This window comes from Cygnus olor, chromosome 5, assembly GCF_009769625.2.
Source record: "Cygnus olor isolate bCygOlo1 chromosome 5, bCygOlo1.pri.v2, whole genome shotgun sequence".
Classification (NCBI taxonomy): domain Eukaryota; kingdom Metazoa; phylum Chordata; class Aves; order Anseriformes; family Anatidae; genus Cygnus; species Cygnus olor.
This window is the reverse complement of record NC_049173.1, coordinates 62,613,605-62,629,796: the sequence shown is the minus strand read 5'-3', so window position 1 is coordinate 62,629,796 and position 16,192 is coordinate 62,613,605. Positions and strand designations below refer to the sequence as shown.

General features: G+C 31.8%; 1 protein-coding gene across 3 annotated transcripts in view; it reads left to right on the top strand.

The window, feature by feature from the left end:
- The window catches only part of PDE3B (phosphodiesterase 3B), a 93,101-nt gene that overhangs the window by 69,013 nt on the left and 7,896 nt on the right, over nucleotides 1-16,192 (top strand). For all 3 annotated transcript variants that reach the window (XR_005820567.1, XM_040559626.1, XM_040559627.1), the window contains 11 exons: nucleotides 600-742; nucleotides 4,141-4,247; nucleotides 5,846-6,056; nucleotides 6,624-6,697; nucleotides 7,204-7,307; nucleotides 8,061-8,195; nucleotides 10,399-10,510; nucleotides 12,243-12,356; nucleotides 13,379-13,578; nucleotides 15,324-15,527; nucleotides 15,935-16,096. Coding sequence is in view for 2 of the 3 variants with exons in the window: in XM_040559626.1 (XP_040415560.1) it covers nucleotides 600-742; nucleotides 4,141-4,247; nucleotides 5,846-6,056; nucleotides 6,624-6,697; nucleotides 7,204-7,307; nucleotides 8,061-8,195; nucleotides 10,399-10,510; nucleotides 12,243-12,356; nucleotides 13,379-13,578; nucleotides 15,324-15,527; nucleotides 15,935-16,096 (1,566 nt within the window). In the remaining variant the exon portion in view is untranslated. The remainder of the gene's footprint in view (nucleotides 1-599; nucleotides 743-4,140; nucleotides 4,248-5,845; nucleotides 6,057-6,623; nucleotides 6,698-7,203; nucleotides 7,308-8,060; nucleotides 8,196-10,398; nucleotides 10,511-12,242; nucleotides 12,357-13,378; nucleotides 13,579-15,323; nucleotides 15,528-15,934; nucleotides 16,097-16,192) is intronic.

The following is a 16,192-nucleotide window of genomic DNA, read 5'->3' as shown; positions in this document are numbered from 1 at the left end:
AGTGCTGTGATGCCAGTATGCAAACAGAGGGAGCCCTGATGTTACACAGCCTGATGATACACAGCTGACCCTATTGTGCATTGCCCCTTCAATATGTTCCACAGTACATGCATTGTCCTTTCCATATGGCCCACAATACAAGCATTGTCAGTTTTTAGTATCTGAGCTATTGCCATCTCAGGCTATCCTGGATGCTGGAGAGCTGGTTGTGTAGCCATACAACTGAAATGGGTAGAAAGATGATCCATAATCCTACATCAATCCTACATCAAATGACCATCTCTAGATGACCTCCATTTTTAAAAGCACTTGAAGAATAATTATTGGACCATGTGGATTTCAAAGTACAAGTACCTTTACATATTTTAATTTGGGAAAAGAAAAAATTATTTGCAATGAGCAAAATAATTTTAAATTTTTTGATTTTGATTTTTTGATTTTCTTAATCAGTAAGAGTGAATATGAGATACCTTGCTTCCTGTTTCACTATAAATGATTAACAATAAAGTGTCACATCCTATCTTCAGAAAGTATAAATAAAGTTTTTTTTGTTTAATTTCAATTATGTAAATTTTAACCATAATTAAATTATTCAATATGGATTAAATAGCAGGAATAGCCTACCAACACCACAGCTGAGACGAGCTTCAGGAGTTTCTGGCATTCCACCTATAGAATCGCAACCTTCTAGATGGGAACGGAGTAACAGTAAGAGATCTCATCAGGAATATAACACATCAAGGTAAGCACCTAACCAGGTTTTAAGGGTAGAATAATAAATGTTGTTCTTCAAAAATATTAATTATCTGTAATGTTGGCACTTGTCAGGGGAAGTATTTAATATAGATTGTAGTATTTAAATGTAAATTTAGTATTTATTCTTGTAGTTGAATTAAGTCTCCCAATTCTGACAGCATAAATTGGAAAACATTTCAAGTTAGTAATATACTATACTTTTGTAACTCTGGTCCCAACTAGAAATCAGGTTGTTCTGAGGTTGAATGGTGTACCCTGTTGCACTGACTGGGACTGCATATCAGTTTTAGTAGGAAATGAAAACTAAGTCCAATAAAAATTTCTTTTGCAATTCTGTAAACTCTAAATCATTACTGACTTTATCTTCTTCCTTTTTATTTAAAATAGGTATCACTTTCCAACTTCCACATATACAAAAACTGTTTTCCTAATTAAAAGGATTACATAACCTCCTTGTATTTGGTAGCCACTGCTGTGTGTATTGCAACATTTCTTATTCATACAGTTATCAAGCAAGCATTAAAGCATACTAAGAAAGTATGCCTTTCTCTTCTTGTCAGTCAGTATGACACACACACAGGAAAAAAAGCTTTTATTTCTAAAATTAACTTTGTGTTTTGAATTAGGAATAAAATTAATATACATTTTTTCTTTTTGTTTAATGTTGCGTATCAGAGTGAAACTTCTTGCATAATTTAAATGTGTGGTTTTGCTTGGTATCTTGTGAGAAAAGTGCAACAGAAATTTGAAGTTGTGATGCAGCTTAAATTAATTTAAAAAAAGCTTTTTGCATGACTCTACCTTTTAAGATTAATGGTTTATATAGAGATTGTAAGGTAAGTAAATAGATGCCTTTTAAAAAGAATGTGAGGTATATTTGATGATTACTGGTAGTGGATGAATGTTTATATACACATGTCCAGTAATTTATTAATCAAGATAATATTTCACTTTACAGTGAGACATTTAAACAATTTGGCAATTGTCAGTAGCTTTTACTTCTCCCTTGAAAAAAAAATACATGCTTCATGTTTTTATGAACTAAAACTTAAGTTTGGTTTATGTATAAAATATGCTTGAAGATATATTTGAAAAATACTTGAAAATTGTCATGGATAACTTTCCATTCCTGTCAATGTCAGGTCGACAGCAAGATATATATTTATGTTTTTAATATATTATATATATATATATATATATATATATATATATATAGTCTGTATGAATTTGACATTAATGGAAGTTTAACTAATTACTTTACCTTTTCTACTCCTCATCCATAGGCAATAATTTCATTACTTTTGTATCAAATCAGGTGCAATATGAAAGCACATCACAAACGCTCACTGCTCAAGTTATGGCAGTAGGTAAAGTTTATAAGTTCATGATAATTTGGTTATCAGTGTTTGAAAAAATCTACTCAGTTAAATAGACTGGAAATAGACAAGAGTGGCAGTCCTGCGTTCCTAGAGCACAATCCTGTCCCTTTGTCCCATTGGCTCTGGCTCTTTAAGTTAGTTCCTTAAATTGTCAGCAAAATAACTTAGCAAAAGAAAAGGCATAACTTTTCCAGCCTTACGGAGGTAAGTCACCCCTATAAGGGTCCCAATGACTGTTAGAAAAGAAGCAAAGATGGGCAGGCTAATAGTAGAAAGGGAGAGTGAACCAGGAAACTGTTTACTATGAGGAAAGCTTATCAACAATCAAAAGATTTCTACATACAGTGACTCTCAACTCAGAATTCAGCTGAAAGTAAAGACATGACATTACACAGTGGTACTATAAATTAATATTGTTATAAAATCTGATTTAATGTTGCAGATTTTTTTTTTTTTTGTCTTCTGAGACAGTTCAAAAACAACTCTTAAGTGCTGCTCTTGTATTTGCATACAGGCTCTTGATTTGGTTTGTCAGTCAAACGCTAGTTTGAGGTGAATGGACCTTGATTAATACATAGTCTTCATATACTAAATACTAATGCAACATTTTTATATGCTTTAGAAGAGTGCATGTAAATTATGAAAGCTGAACAGCATTCAAATAGCAAAAAATTCACTCTGCCCAAATTGTCAACCTGAATATTTTTAAAAAATTTGTCTAACAAGTCAGCATCAGACTTCAAGATAATAAATCTGTCCTTATTTTTTAATTCGTTTTTTTCTATATACTTAAAAAAAAAAAAAAGTTTTTTTTATGTTTGACTTTTGTTTGAAATCTGATTTAAAGAAAAGATTAAAGCTGTTTGAGTAGATATTGTTTTCCCACACTGAAATGAAATAATTAGTTTTACAAGTATTCTCACTTTAGATTACATGTATGCTCACTTTAGATTACATGCTTTTAATTGCATATCATGTTTTTATTATCTAACAGAAATATATAATGGGAATTTTGGAGTGCAATGTCATGCCTACGACAGCAGATGGCATAATTTAACAGTCATGTTTGACAATGTAGCTACTGAAATAAAATATGACAGTCAAAACAACTTTATTTTTAAGATAACTTATGATTAATTAAAAATGTGGAGCTGATTTGAAAAGCAGGCTGTAGCTTCATAAGGCTGTCATGATATTTGCAATGTACCTAATCATAGAATGTTTTGGGTTGGAAAGGACCTTAAAGCCCATCCAGTTCCAACCCCCTGCCATAGGCAGGGACACCTCTCACCAGACAAGGTTGCCCAAAGCCCCATCCAGCCTGGCCTTGAACACTTCCGGGGATGGGGCATCCACATCTTCTCTGAACAATATTTTAAATGCTTTCAGAGCTGTTAGAAAATAGCCTGCTATGTTAAAACATACACTAGAGTATCTGATATTATCCCAAAAGAATAAATATATGCATTATTGTGTAATACTTAGCAGTGGTATATTAAGCAGTCATGCAAGACAGAATAATTGAGCAAATTCCAGTTACTTCATAATCTTGAAAATTTGTCTATTCATAGCATTTCTTAAAATGTAAATGATCATGAAAGAATTGAATGGTGTTCAGTGGAAAGGTCTAGCTGATGAATATGGTTATTCAGAAGAATATTGGACCCCTTCTAGACAATATTAAAGAAAAGTAAATAAAATTTTAGACAAGGAGCTCTATGACAACTAGCCTGGTTATACATATTATTTTAGGACCACATAATGTTTGCTGTGGCTTTTACCTAGTACCTAGTTGTTGTGTTTTTTTTTTTTATTTATTCTATATAATCAACATATTGTCTAGCTGATCTTGCCCTTTATTTCTTTCTAGTACTCTCTTTTTTTCTTGAATGGTAGTGGAACTTAGTCTAGCTGTTTTACAAGCATTTTATTTGATAAAATAAAATTTATTGATGGAATACAAAGGTAGGGAAGAATAAAATTTTTTTGTTTGCTTGTTTTTCAGCCAAGGAACCCATTCAAATGGGTCGTTTGGTGCAACCCTGCTGACAATACCAAAACAAAGGTCATCTTCAATAACATTGGGTCATCATATAAGTTCCAGACGAACAAGTAAGATTGCGCAATTTGTATAGCCTAGTGGCAGGATGTCAAGGCAGTACATCATGCATTACAATTTTATTTATTTATTTATTTAATGCAAATGTAGTACCCATATAATACCAACATGTTCTATATATTCTATATATATATATATACACACACACACTTAGTATCTATACATTTTTAATCTGCTTCTAAGAAATTCAAAATTACGGTTAACATAACTTTGTAAAAATCTCACTAGTCACCTAATGCAATGTATCTGCAAGTTGTTATATTCAGCGTGGTTGGCAATTGTTGAAAATTGCTAAGTTCCCATACCTTAATAAGGACCTTTTTCTTTTTTTAGTAGTGCTGCTTTTTGTAATAGAACAATGTTATTTATGCGCTGTGGCTTTCAAAATATATATATTTTACAGTAACAAAATGTAATTACTTACTGTTCTTGAGGTTTGTGAGTCAATTCAGTGCAGCCTGTGATACTGTTTGAAGCGGATAATGTATGGATTCCTTTTTTAAGGGCAGTTAATGCCTACTGTATGTTCTCTTAGTAATTTGTTGTCATGCACTACCAATCACAAAAAATATGATGGGAGTTTTTCCTTCATAGCTTGCAGGACAATAACTAATTCATCTATGGAATATCCAAAGAATACTTCATGATTTTGCTCTTTGAGCCATTGACAAAGAGCACTTTATTGTTTTTGATGAAAGTATGTTTGCAATGGTTATAACTTACCTTTTGCACTCATAGACCTATATTTTGTGTATTTTTGCAGAGGAAAGAACTGATATTTGGCTTAACACTAAATTTTGTGGTAAATTGTCAGGCACATAGTAGTCAAAGTGCAGTTTTACCAATTTTCTTTCCTAGATTTCCTGAAGTAAAACCTAGCTTAGTGTTTGAACAGGAATGGTGAATTTCATGGATCTAAAGAAGATTAAGATGGTTTTTTGTTTGTTTGTTTGTAAATCTTTAATTACAATGAACTTTAGTTGTTTTTGTTAATTTGTTTTTAATGACTTAATAGGCAGATTTGGACAGATTACCATACCACTAACAAAATGACACATCACTGTCAAAATGGCCAGTATCTGCCAACTTTAATCCCTTGCTTCAAAAATATGATTACAGTTTTTTTTTTCCTTTGTTTTTAAAAATGTCCTTAAGTCTATTTTTCCTTCATTACAAAACAATGAAGTAAAACAGTTTGCACTAGGTCAATTATCAGTACTGAATTGTTTTTGGTCATTTGTTCTGGAAAAAATGCAATCCTGAGTCAGAAAGGAATATAGAAAGTTTCAGCAACCAATTAAAGTTTTCCAAAGCTAAAAACAAAACAAAACCTTTGAAAGCCAGATGTTATGCATTACATAGTCTGCTCCTTCAGATATATTGCCTAGACTGTGCTGTATATTTGTAGATCTCAAAACTAGGAATAAATCTTGCTGACCTATATGTATTTAACAATGTGAACTGTACACTGCATTTTGAAAACTTCCACATTCTTTACAATTTATAAAGATTATTGTTGTTTAATTTCAGTCTTTCTAAACAATAAGACTATTATTATAGTCTGAACCCAATGTTATATTTGTTTTGGAAGGTGCTTCTCCTGGCCTGAGTCCTGTGGGTTCACCTAGTCATGGATCTGTCTCCAGTGGGACCCTCAGCAGCTGGTCACCTGTAGAATTTCCTGATACTGCTGATTTTCTTACAAAACCAAGCATTAATATTTATAAGCCTCCAGCATACACATTTAGTTCATCAGATTTTCAGCAGCAAGTTAAAACACCTATAGGTCATGTGTGTAGCAGGTACTGTAAACTGTTACATTTTTAGTAACTTCATGTGTGTTGAACATACTATTAATATTTTCATTGAAAACAATAACAAGGCCTATTATTTGTTAATATTGAAAAAAAAAAAGGCATATCATCTCATAATAATTTGTATGTATGTTATCCAGGGAACTAAACGATGCTGTATCATTGAGTTGTGTACTAATGAATTGAAACATTTCAACCTTGGTAGGAAATGCAGTAGCTATTGTAGAGCAATAATATTTTACATATTTTAGAGAAGGATGACTTCCAACCTGGGAATTTAATTCTTTATGTCTGAACACTTTCTAAATAATTATCTCTACGTTGTTAATTCATGGAAGTGAGTCCAGGGGAGGTGATGGCTGATTATTTTCTAAGTACAGGCTAAATCTGTATGTGCCTAATTTAGAAGAAAATACTAAGGTCACTTGGTGGAGGAACCTTGAAAAGCATATCTTTTTAAGAAAAGTAATTTGCAGATTTTTTTCAATACAACACAGCAATAGCAAAAGAAGAAAATTACTGAATGTTTTAAATATTTTTCATGTATTCTGTAAGCTGTGGATGTCACATACTCAAGGCTGTTCCAACACCAGAACAAGAATTTGCAGAATATAAAGACAAAAAATCAGGTGGGATTTCAAAATAGACAAATATTTATGTTTTCTTAAAAGCCAGTTAAATTAATATTTTTATATTTCTACATGAAATTTCACTATACTTTAAATAATTTATATGCATATATTTTATTTCAACTTGCCACTTGGGATAATTGGGATAATCTGAAATATTAACTGCTTCAGAATAAGGATTATATAATAGGCTTCCAGTCATAGCTTTATAGACCTCTACTCAGTATGTCAAAAATTTCTGTACTGTCTCAACTAAACTAAACACTGCACCAATTTGTACAAGTAAAAAGTCATGCTTCTACTTTTTCTAAATCTTCAAATACATTTTGTCTAATAGATTTTATCCCTTAACACTTTGTTGTTAAATTCTTAAATAAGTGGTTTAGCAACAAGCTATTATTTATCTTTCTGTGAAGAAATCTGTATGATAAGTACAAGAATTATTAGTCATTAATATTTTACAAATAAATGATTGATATAGTATTTATCTGTTTATTTTCTTTAAGGTGAAGCTGGAAGCACTAGTGTTCCAAAAGAATCTTTCTACCATACAGAGAAGACAAAAGATGTAAAGAAGGAAATAATTATTGAAACACAAAATAGTCCACTTGTAAGCATGTAATTGCAAAAGAACTTGCAGTAACTTGTATCAATAAAATATTTATCATTTGTAACATGTAGTAAAGAGGTTTTGTTATTGCTAATATCTATAGTGACTGAAGGGTGCATCACTGGAATTCAAATTTACAGTTAATAATAGGGTATTTCTACCTCACAAAAATTTCACTAGCAAATAACAAGATGATGACTTGCACTAATTATTGTTGACCAAAATTAATTTGTGTGGATTTAATGTAGGTAGTATGTTCAAATACTGATTGACTTGTATTTTCTCCTTGAAGTTTATGAAAGATACATCAATTTCAGTGAAACTATAAAGACACTGTTCACACAATGCCGTATATTGGTAGTGCAAGAAGACAAGTTGTTGAATACACCTTTCTACCATTTTGTGTCTATATATCAGTTTTTCAAATCTGGTTCAGCTAAGGAATTGTCAAAGCTCAGTAAAAGTTAGCTTATGCATATTTTTACTTTGTTTTATTAACTCAACTTGCTTTAAGAATAATAGTAATAATAATGGTACCATCTCAGAAAGCTGTCCCCAAATATGAAAGAAAAGTCAAGTAATTAACTGTGCTATTTGTGCTGTTGATTTATGATTTTTCTCATAGCCACAGTTACAGCACCATTCAATAAGTTCAATAAGGTTTTATCATTTTGATGTTTTCTTGTCAATACAGCTGACAAATTAGTTTTCATTCTTATTTTAGAGATGATTAAGTGTCTTACTCTCATACAGGTGGAGCAGAATCCTACATTAGAAACAATGTTAATAGAACATGACTCACTAATGGAGAAAATGAACAATTGGAACTTCCAAATTTTTGACCTTGTACAGGAAATGGGAGACCAATCTGGAAGGATTCTTAGCCAGGTTTGTTGTATTTTATTATATGAGGGAGAGGGAGGGCGTATAAAACGGTCAAGCTTTTATATTTCATTAAAACTATTGTAAAGTTTTGCAGTCAACATAAATTTGAACACTAACTTGAAAAGTGGAAATTTCATTTTTCATGTACTCCATCTCATAGTAAACCATAAGTGATTTATTTATTTACAACTTGCTCCAAATTTTCTGAATTTTATTTTCAATGTAAAATAGGTTAGATTCATGCTTACTGGAATGGGTTTTGTAGTAATGTGCCGTTTCCTATTAAAAAAAAAATGTCTCCTGCTTTCAGAATTGCTACCTTGTTTGTCAACCATTTCTTTTTTCTTTATTTCAGTAAAATAATTCTGCCAGAGCTACACCTGTGGGGGAAGAGAAGTGATCTTTTAGGCAGTCTTTTGCCTCTTGATCCTACAAACAATGGGATTTTTTTTCCATGCTGCTTTCTGCATGTAGTATCCCTTTTATCTCTTTCTGACTTACTACTAAGCTCTTTTGTGCAGTTTCATGTTGTGCTGAAGCCAATCTAATGGCAGGTGCAAAAGAATGATCCTGTGTGGTCTTCCTCAGCCTCTCCTATTCATCAGTGTCATCTGTAAACTTCTGTTTCTTTCTTTATTCTGGATTTAGAAATTATGGGGCTATAGTATGAGCTGGATTTGGTTCTAATACAAAGATGAAAAGTTTTTTTCTTGCTAGTATCTTAGTTTTGTATGTTGAAGTAGAATGTATGTTTCTTTTGGTTCAAGGGTAGTGTTATGGACAAGTACCTGGAGGGAAGGAAAATGGTTTAAAGGACTCATGTGCAGGTGGAAAAATAGATCTGCATCTATACTGAAGGCATGGAAAAGACAATGAGGAAAACTTCATTTTTGTCATTAGGCACAGTCTTTTTCTTTTATTATCCACAAATATCCTGGCTATTGTTTTAAGTCTTCAGTTGGTTTTCTTTTCCTTTTTTTTTTTTTTTTTTTAAAATCAAATGTTGACAGGTCTTTTGTCACCTCAGTTATTGACTGCTGTTAATGTGCAGTCCAGAATGCTACAATCCACTTTTGAGTGGTATTTTTACGGTTGTATACTAGTACTCTGGGATCTGTATTAGCTTGTGTTTCATTTGTGTGCAATCTGGTGTTCAAACCTGTAAGTACTTAAGTGTGCAGGTTTCTACTTCGCCACAAGTTCTGGAACAGTTCTTCTGTATATATGTGTATTACTTGTCTTCCTCCTCTCTTCCCCCAGTCCTTTTGTCAGTTGTGCTGTAAGCATCCAATATATACTTTGGTTAAAAGCCAAATAAAAACTGTATTTTACCATTATCAGTTGTAAGGTTCTCAGATTGAGTATGTGTAAGGGGGATGGTTGGGACAGCTGGAAGGAGGGATGTCCCCTCATTTTGCTCTGATGTTTCTTTGAGCACCTCCCACACTTCAGAGATTTTTCTCTCTCAAGTGTCTGGGAAGGAGGTGGCAAAAGAGGTGTAGTGTCTTGTTTTAAAAAGCTTTCTCAATATTTGCAGCCTTAACTGGTTTTTGGTCTTTATAGTCACTCTGTTCTACTTGTACAGCTTAATGTATTTGCACAGTATTTACGTGTGTACGTGTCATGTACATTTTAAAAATATTTTGAAACATTTTTTGGTTTACCAGACAGATTGTTTTAAAAATACCCAAGATATTTCACAGTGGTTAGAAAGAATAGAATTTAAGTTCTCTGAAAATAAATACAAGTGTGGGGTGACTCTCTTCCTCTTCCCCCTCCTCCCTATTAATGGATCTGCTACTATAGTTAGGTAATCTGAGTTTTAGAGTAATAAGTAAGAATATAGATTTATTCTTTTTTAGGTTCCTAATGGAACAAAGCATGAGTTCCCTAATGTATTATGAAAAATTTTAGAGAATGTTATTAAAATAATCAGTTGTAAATATAATTTATCAGTAGAGAAAAAAGGTTTTATTATCTTGTATTTGAGAGGAATATAAAAGTGCATATTTTTGGTGTTAAAATGATTAAACATATAACTGTATTACATTAGCTTTCAGGTAAACTTTAATGGCATATCAATAATTTCCAGCTCTATCGGCAAGCAAAATTTTAAAAACAAGAACATTTTTAAAGTTGCAAAAACAGAATATGCTTAGGTATTGTGTTATCTTTCAGACTAAAATGCATTTTAATGTGTGTTTAGGTAACTTATACTTTGTTTCAAGACACTGGTTTGTTTGAGATTTTCAAAATCCCAGTTCAAGAATTCATGAATTACTTCTGTGCGCTCGAAAATGGCTACAGAGATATTCCCTGTGAGTAATATATAATTGTGTGTGCTTTTTTCTTATATGTTAGTGTATCTCTTTGAGGTCTGTATTAATATTTAATATGGAGGAATAGAATATATTTTAATTATTATATTTGTCAGAATTTAGAACTTATTTAATTTACTGCACCAAAAAAAGATTCCAAAATGGAATTTTTTAATGTATAGACTGAATATAATCTTAAATTATTTGAATGAGTAACTGAATCCAACATACTGAAATCAATAGGAGAACATCTGTTGATTTAGCAGAAAATTGGATTAGTCCTGTAGTAGAGCTATGAGAAAATAAAGAACTTTGACAGCAATCATTCATCTGTCTGTTTAGTGTTACCAAATTTAAAAATAAAATAAAATCATGTCACAAGTGTTTGTGCCAACCCAGATGCCCATAGGTGTCAGAATGGTATAAATGCTAGTAGCTCACCATCACTGATTTAAAAGGTCACTTAATCCTTTCCTGACTCTCAGGTCGGATGAAGTATGCCTAGAGAATGTATGATTTTTACCTCACTTATTTCTTAAAAGCATTGTGATATAGTGTCTACTACCAGTTTAAATGTGTTTTTTTTTTTTTCCTTTATATTTCATTGAAGTTTTCCTTATATTTGGTCCATTAGATATTTTTTGTGGTTCCTTTGTGGTGGATAGATGGAACTGTTGTTTAATCACATTCAATGCATTTTCTTGTATTTTGAAGGTCTGTTGGGTTACTTTAAAGTCCCTTATTATACACAAAATTGGTTCTAATTTCCCTTTGTAAATCCTTGTTCCCTATTCTTACCATATTCCAGGTCTTCTCTGGCTTTACAAAATCCAAGAGTGGCACAACAAATACTTTCAGGTTTTCACATAACGCATCTTTTAATAGTGTGTTCAGTTTTATAGTCAGTCTGTGATTCACTGTAGATCTCTAATCCTTTTTGTGGCATACCACTAACATTCTATGAGATCCCATTAGAAATATAATTTTAATGAAAAACAAATGGATTATATAACAAAAATAGTTCTTTAGATATTAGATAGTAAAGCTCAATTCTACCTTGGGGTTTTAACCAATTTGGAACTAGTTGATCATTCCTTTTACTGACTTTTCTGTACTGATTTGCCCCAGGTATTTCTACAGAAATACAACAGTCAAAAACAGTTAATTTCATGTTTTAATAAAAGAAAGTAGAGGTTTGGTTTTATATGAATAATGTCACAAGAAGTACAGTGTCAACAAGTCCACTCGATTGAGTTAGTTCCATTCTTTCTATCTGTCCTTAATTTCATTTTTCTGCTCTTGTTTCTCCAAGTTATTAATGTAAGTTAAACATGAATAATTGTTTTGATGTTTTATGTATTACTACATTTTAATTTTATTTTTATTTTTTTTATAAGATACACAGTGTATCTTATGCGATATATGAATATACATAAGTGTTAGTGGTTTTTTTTGTGTGGAAACACTGGTTACAGTACATTTACAACACAGGTAGGGAAAAGGAAAGAATAAGAAAATGACGTTGAATCTTCATGAGAATTAAAAGTCAAATATAATGTATTATGTCTGTGTGAAATTTGAAAAATATTACAAATAGTTTTGCTTCTATTTTCTTTTTCTTTATTTTCAAGATTTTTTTTTCATGTGCATTTTTAAAAATAACTTACACATCAAAGCCTGAGTAAAGGGTGTGAAGTAACTTGCTTATTTTTTTTTTTTTTATAATTTTCAGATCACAATCGTATACACGCCACGGATGTTCTTCATGCAGTATGGTATCTGACAACACGGCCCATTCCTGGATTTCAGCAAATTCATAACGAGCATATAATGGAGAGTGATATGGGTATGTATCCACATAGTTTACTTCTATTCATTTGCTGTAATAATGTTTTAATGAAACTACAATAAATTAAACAAAACTGCGGCTCTGGGCAGCCTGCTCTAGTGGTTGGCAACCCTGCCCAGAGCAGGGGGTTTGAAACGAGATGATCTTTAAGGTCCTTTCCAACCCAGGCCATTCCGTGATTCTCAGGCGAAAAAAGTATTCTTGTAACTCAAATATTATTGCTTATATTTTAATATAAGGCAGTAGATATATGACAATATTAGTATATACCATTCAAATATTAGTATAAACAATTCAGAAGTATCATGCAGTTGATTTTAGAACAGTTATTAGATGAGCTGACTTGTTAGCCAAGAATACCATTTTACTTAAGCTTTCTATGCTGAATGAAACCTCTGCATACTGCTACAGTCAGTACGTGTTTAGCACTTGAAATACATTAGACTAAATTTTTCTTCCTGCTTATGAGTAGTAACAGCTCTTCCAAAAGTCTCTTTTATTTGTGTGAATGTTAGTTATCTTTCAGAACTGTCATGGGAGATCATGTCTGAAAAAAAGATTCCTGAGGTATATTAATATCTGTATGCAGTACTAAAGAATTGGTTTTAGAACAGGAACATATGGCTTTCCCATTTTGGGACACTTCTTAAATACTCCAGAATGTCCTGCCATCCTGTTTAACATCTTGAAAGCTTTCTATATATTTGTAAGATCGTATATACCATTTTGGACAACCCATGTGGTCATGAATTCACTGCTTACTGGCCTTTTTAACTGTAATTCAAAATTGCTGGTTTATGTAAAAGCAGTAATATGACTTTTTTTTCTTTCCCTTTTTGTTCCTTCTTCAAGATGTAAGAATTCCTTCTTTGCCAATTATTCAGCTCCACAAGTGCAAGGATAACTGTATTAAGATTATGTTAGTATTTTAAAATTACACTGAGCCATTTAAAATGTATTAAAAATATAAATGAATCACGTTCTAAATATTTTCTTTTTCTATTTTCATTTTTTTGTAGACGAAGCTAGTGGTGTTGGCCCTGTTCAAGTCAACTATATTTCTTCAAAAACCTGTTCTGTTGCTGATGATAGTTATGGGTGCCTGGCATCAAACATTCCTGCCTTGGAATTGATGGCTTTGTATGTAGCAGCTGCCATGCATGATTATGATCATCCTGGTCGTACAAATGCTTTTCTAGTAGCTACAAATGCACCACAGGTAAGAGACTCTTTAACTAGAAAATTATTTGTCTCTATCTGAAATCAAAATAGTAAAATCTCTTTTCTTCTATATCACTACTATTGCCTGTTTAGGGATCATTTGTCCAATATAAGGCACAGGGAAATTAATTTATATTTACTCGTGTAACAGTTTTTCCTGATAAATTCCAATGTGCTTCGTATGTATTGGTTGTGCAAATATATAAAAATATTTTTCAGTTTACAAAACTGTAAGCAACAAAAATCAATGCAGGTTATAGTAATAGATTATTTCCTAAAGCTGGTTCTATGACTGTCTGAGCAGCTAAATTCATGGATATATCACATTTTGGGAGTCCTCTGTAATCATAGTAATTTCTGCAATTACCGTAAAAAAAAAGAGTTCTAGCAGTTCAATTAACTGCGTTTCCTAACCTCTGAATTAGTCCATTATGGTAAATAATTGTTATCTTTAAGGGTGGATGAGTAAACTAAGAAGAAATATGCAAAATATCCTTGCTTTTGTCTCTCATATTCAACTTTGTTGTTAGAACAGACAGTAGAAAGTAGAGATTCTCTTCAGGGTTGAAAAGAAAGATAATAGAGGCAAAGGAGAGCAAAGTTTTTTTTTTTTTTAAAAAAAAAAAAAAGAAAAAAAAAGTGGAGTGGGAAGGGTGTTGTGGGGAGGAAGATCACTGAATAAAAGATACCTAAACTTCACAGTGAAATATTTTTACCTAATGAGTGCAATACCGTCAGGGGAAAAAGAATATGTATCATAGTGATTTCTATCTCTTAATCAGCTTGAGAGGAGAAACTGAAATAATAACGACGATAACAGTAGTAAATCAGAAACTAATACAACTTGTCAGGAGATGGAGGCTTTAAAAATCAACTTCTCAGTCAGCTTTCAAGGGTTTCTGATTAAAAAAAGAAAAGTTTAGTTATGTATTTATACTGAAAACAATATGAAAGGAAGAATCAAAACAAATGACATAGACATTCATCTCCACTTTTCAAAAATAAACACATTCATTTTATCAGTAATCTCTTCACCTTCTGAAAAATTGAAGATTCTTTTTTGCAATTTTCCATAAAAGTCTTTTCAGGTCCTACTTAATTTATATTCAGTTGGTTATATTCTAGGATATTTTGTATAAACACAGGCTTTGTGAGTAAAATCTACTACTGTTTAATATGTGTAATTCATTTGCAGTTAAAATGTATTCATCAGCATTAAATGTAACATATTGAAAACTAGTGAATCTCTGCAGTATTTTGCATTAACCACAGTTCTTAATTAGCTTAAGGGTTATTTTCATTTTTAAATTTAATAAATGATTTTTAAAAGCAAAACACAGTACTGGAACTGAGAGGAATTAACAGCATATAATTAGATCTGTGGGTTTTGTTTTGTTTTTGTGTTAGTGTTTGTGCCCCATACATATTGCCAAACATACAAAGTCTCTGTTTTAAGTGTGGGGTGTGTGTGTGTGTGCATGCACGCCTACAAGGATGAATGGAGATCTAGGAGACCTTTAAGGACTTTTGAAGAAAGAAAATTTTTTTCTACTTTTTTTCCTCTTATCTGCCACTTCTATTTCACTTTTAACCCTCAAAGCTAGAAGGTGAAAACATCGTTTAATAGTTTCATTAAGAACAACAACAGCAAAAAAGCTGTTAGTGACTATCCCTTAAGCTTCAGAATATTTAATTGTAATTCTAAATATTAAATCTATCATTTATGATTTTCTTTTTGTGTAGGCTGTTCTCTACAATGACAGATCAGTCTTAGAAAATCACCATGCTGCTTCTGCCTGGAATCTTTTCCTATCACGACCAGAATACAACTTCTTATCAAATCTTGATCATGTAGAATTTAAGCGTTTTCGTTTCTTAGTGATTGAAGCAATCCTTGCCACAGATCTCAAGAAACATTTTGATTTTCTTGCAGAATTTAATGCCAAGGTTAGTTACATTTTAATGTTGTCACAAAGCTCATGATGGTCATGATATACTAATGTTTGCATTGTTATTTGATAGTATTAATAACTTGCATTTGAAGTTTTATATTATTTAAGTGACTCAAAAAAATCAAATATGTATAGAACAGTTATATGTCAGTTCGTGTATCACATAGTAGGCCTAGCAGATGTGACACACAGGACTCATGGGAGACCTCAATCATATCTCATGGTTCAGTCTTCTCAAAGATAGAAAGTGACTTTGACTATGTAAAACAAAACCAAACCAAAAACAACAACAACAAAAAAGAAAAAACTAATTAAAGTGGCTGTCTGTTGTGTAGAGCCTGAAAATATAATATTCATGAATAGTTTTAACTTAATTTTTAAAAACGTATGTACTCAACACAGGTCAATGATATCAACAGTCATGGTATAGAATGGAGCAATGAAAATGATCGCTTGCTTGTCTGTCAAATATGCATCAAACTGGCAGATATTAATGGCCCAGCAAAAGTTAGAGAGCTGCATCTGAAATGGACAGAAGGCATTGTTAATGAATTTTATGAACAGGTAAGTATGGAAAGTATTATTCTTTTCTTTTTTTTTTTTTTTTTTTTTTAAATTTGAGACAGACATTCAATTCTTTACATTAAAAATATATAGCTA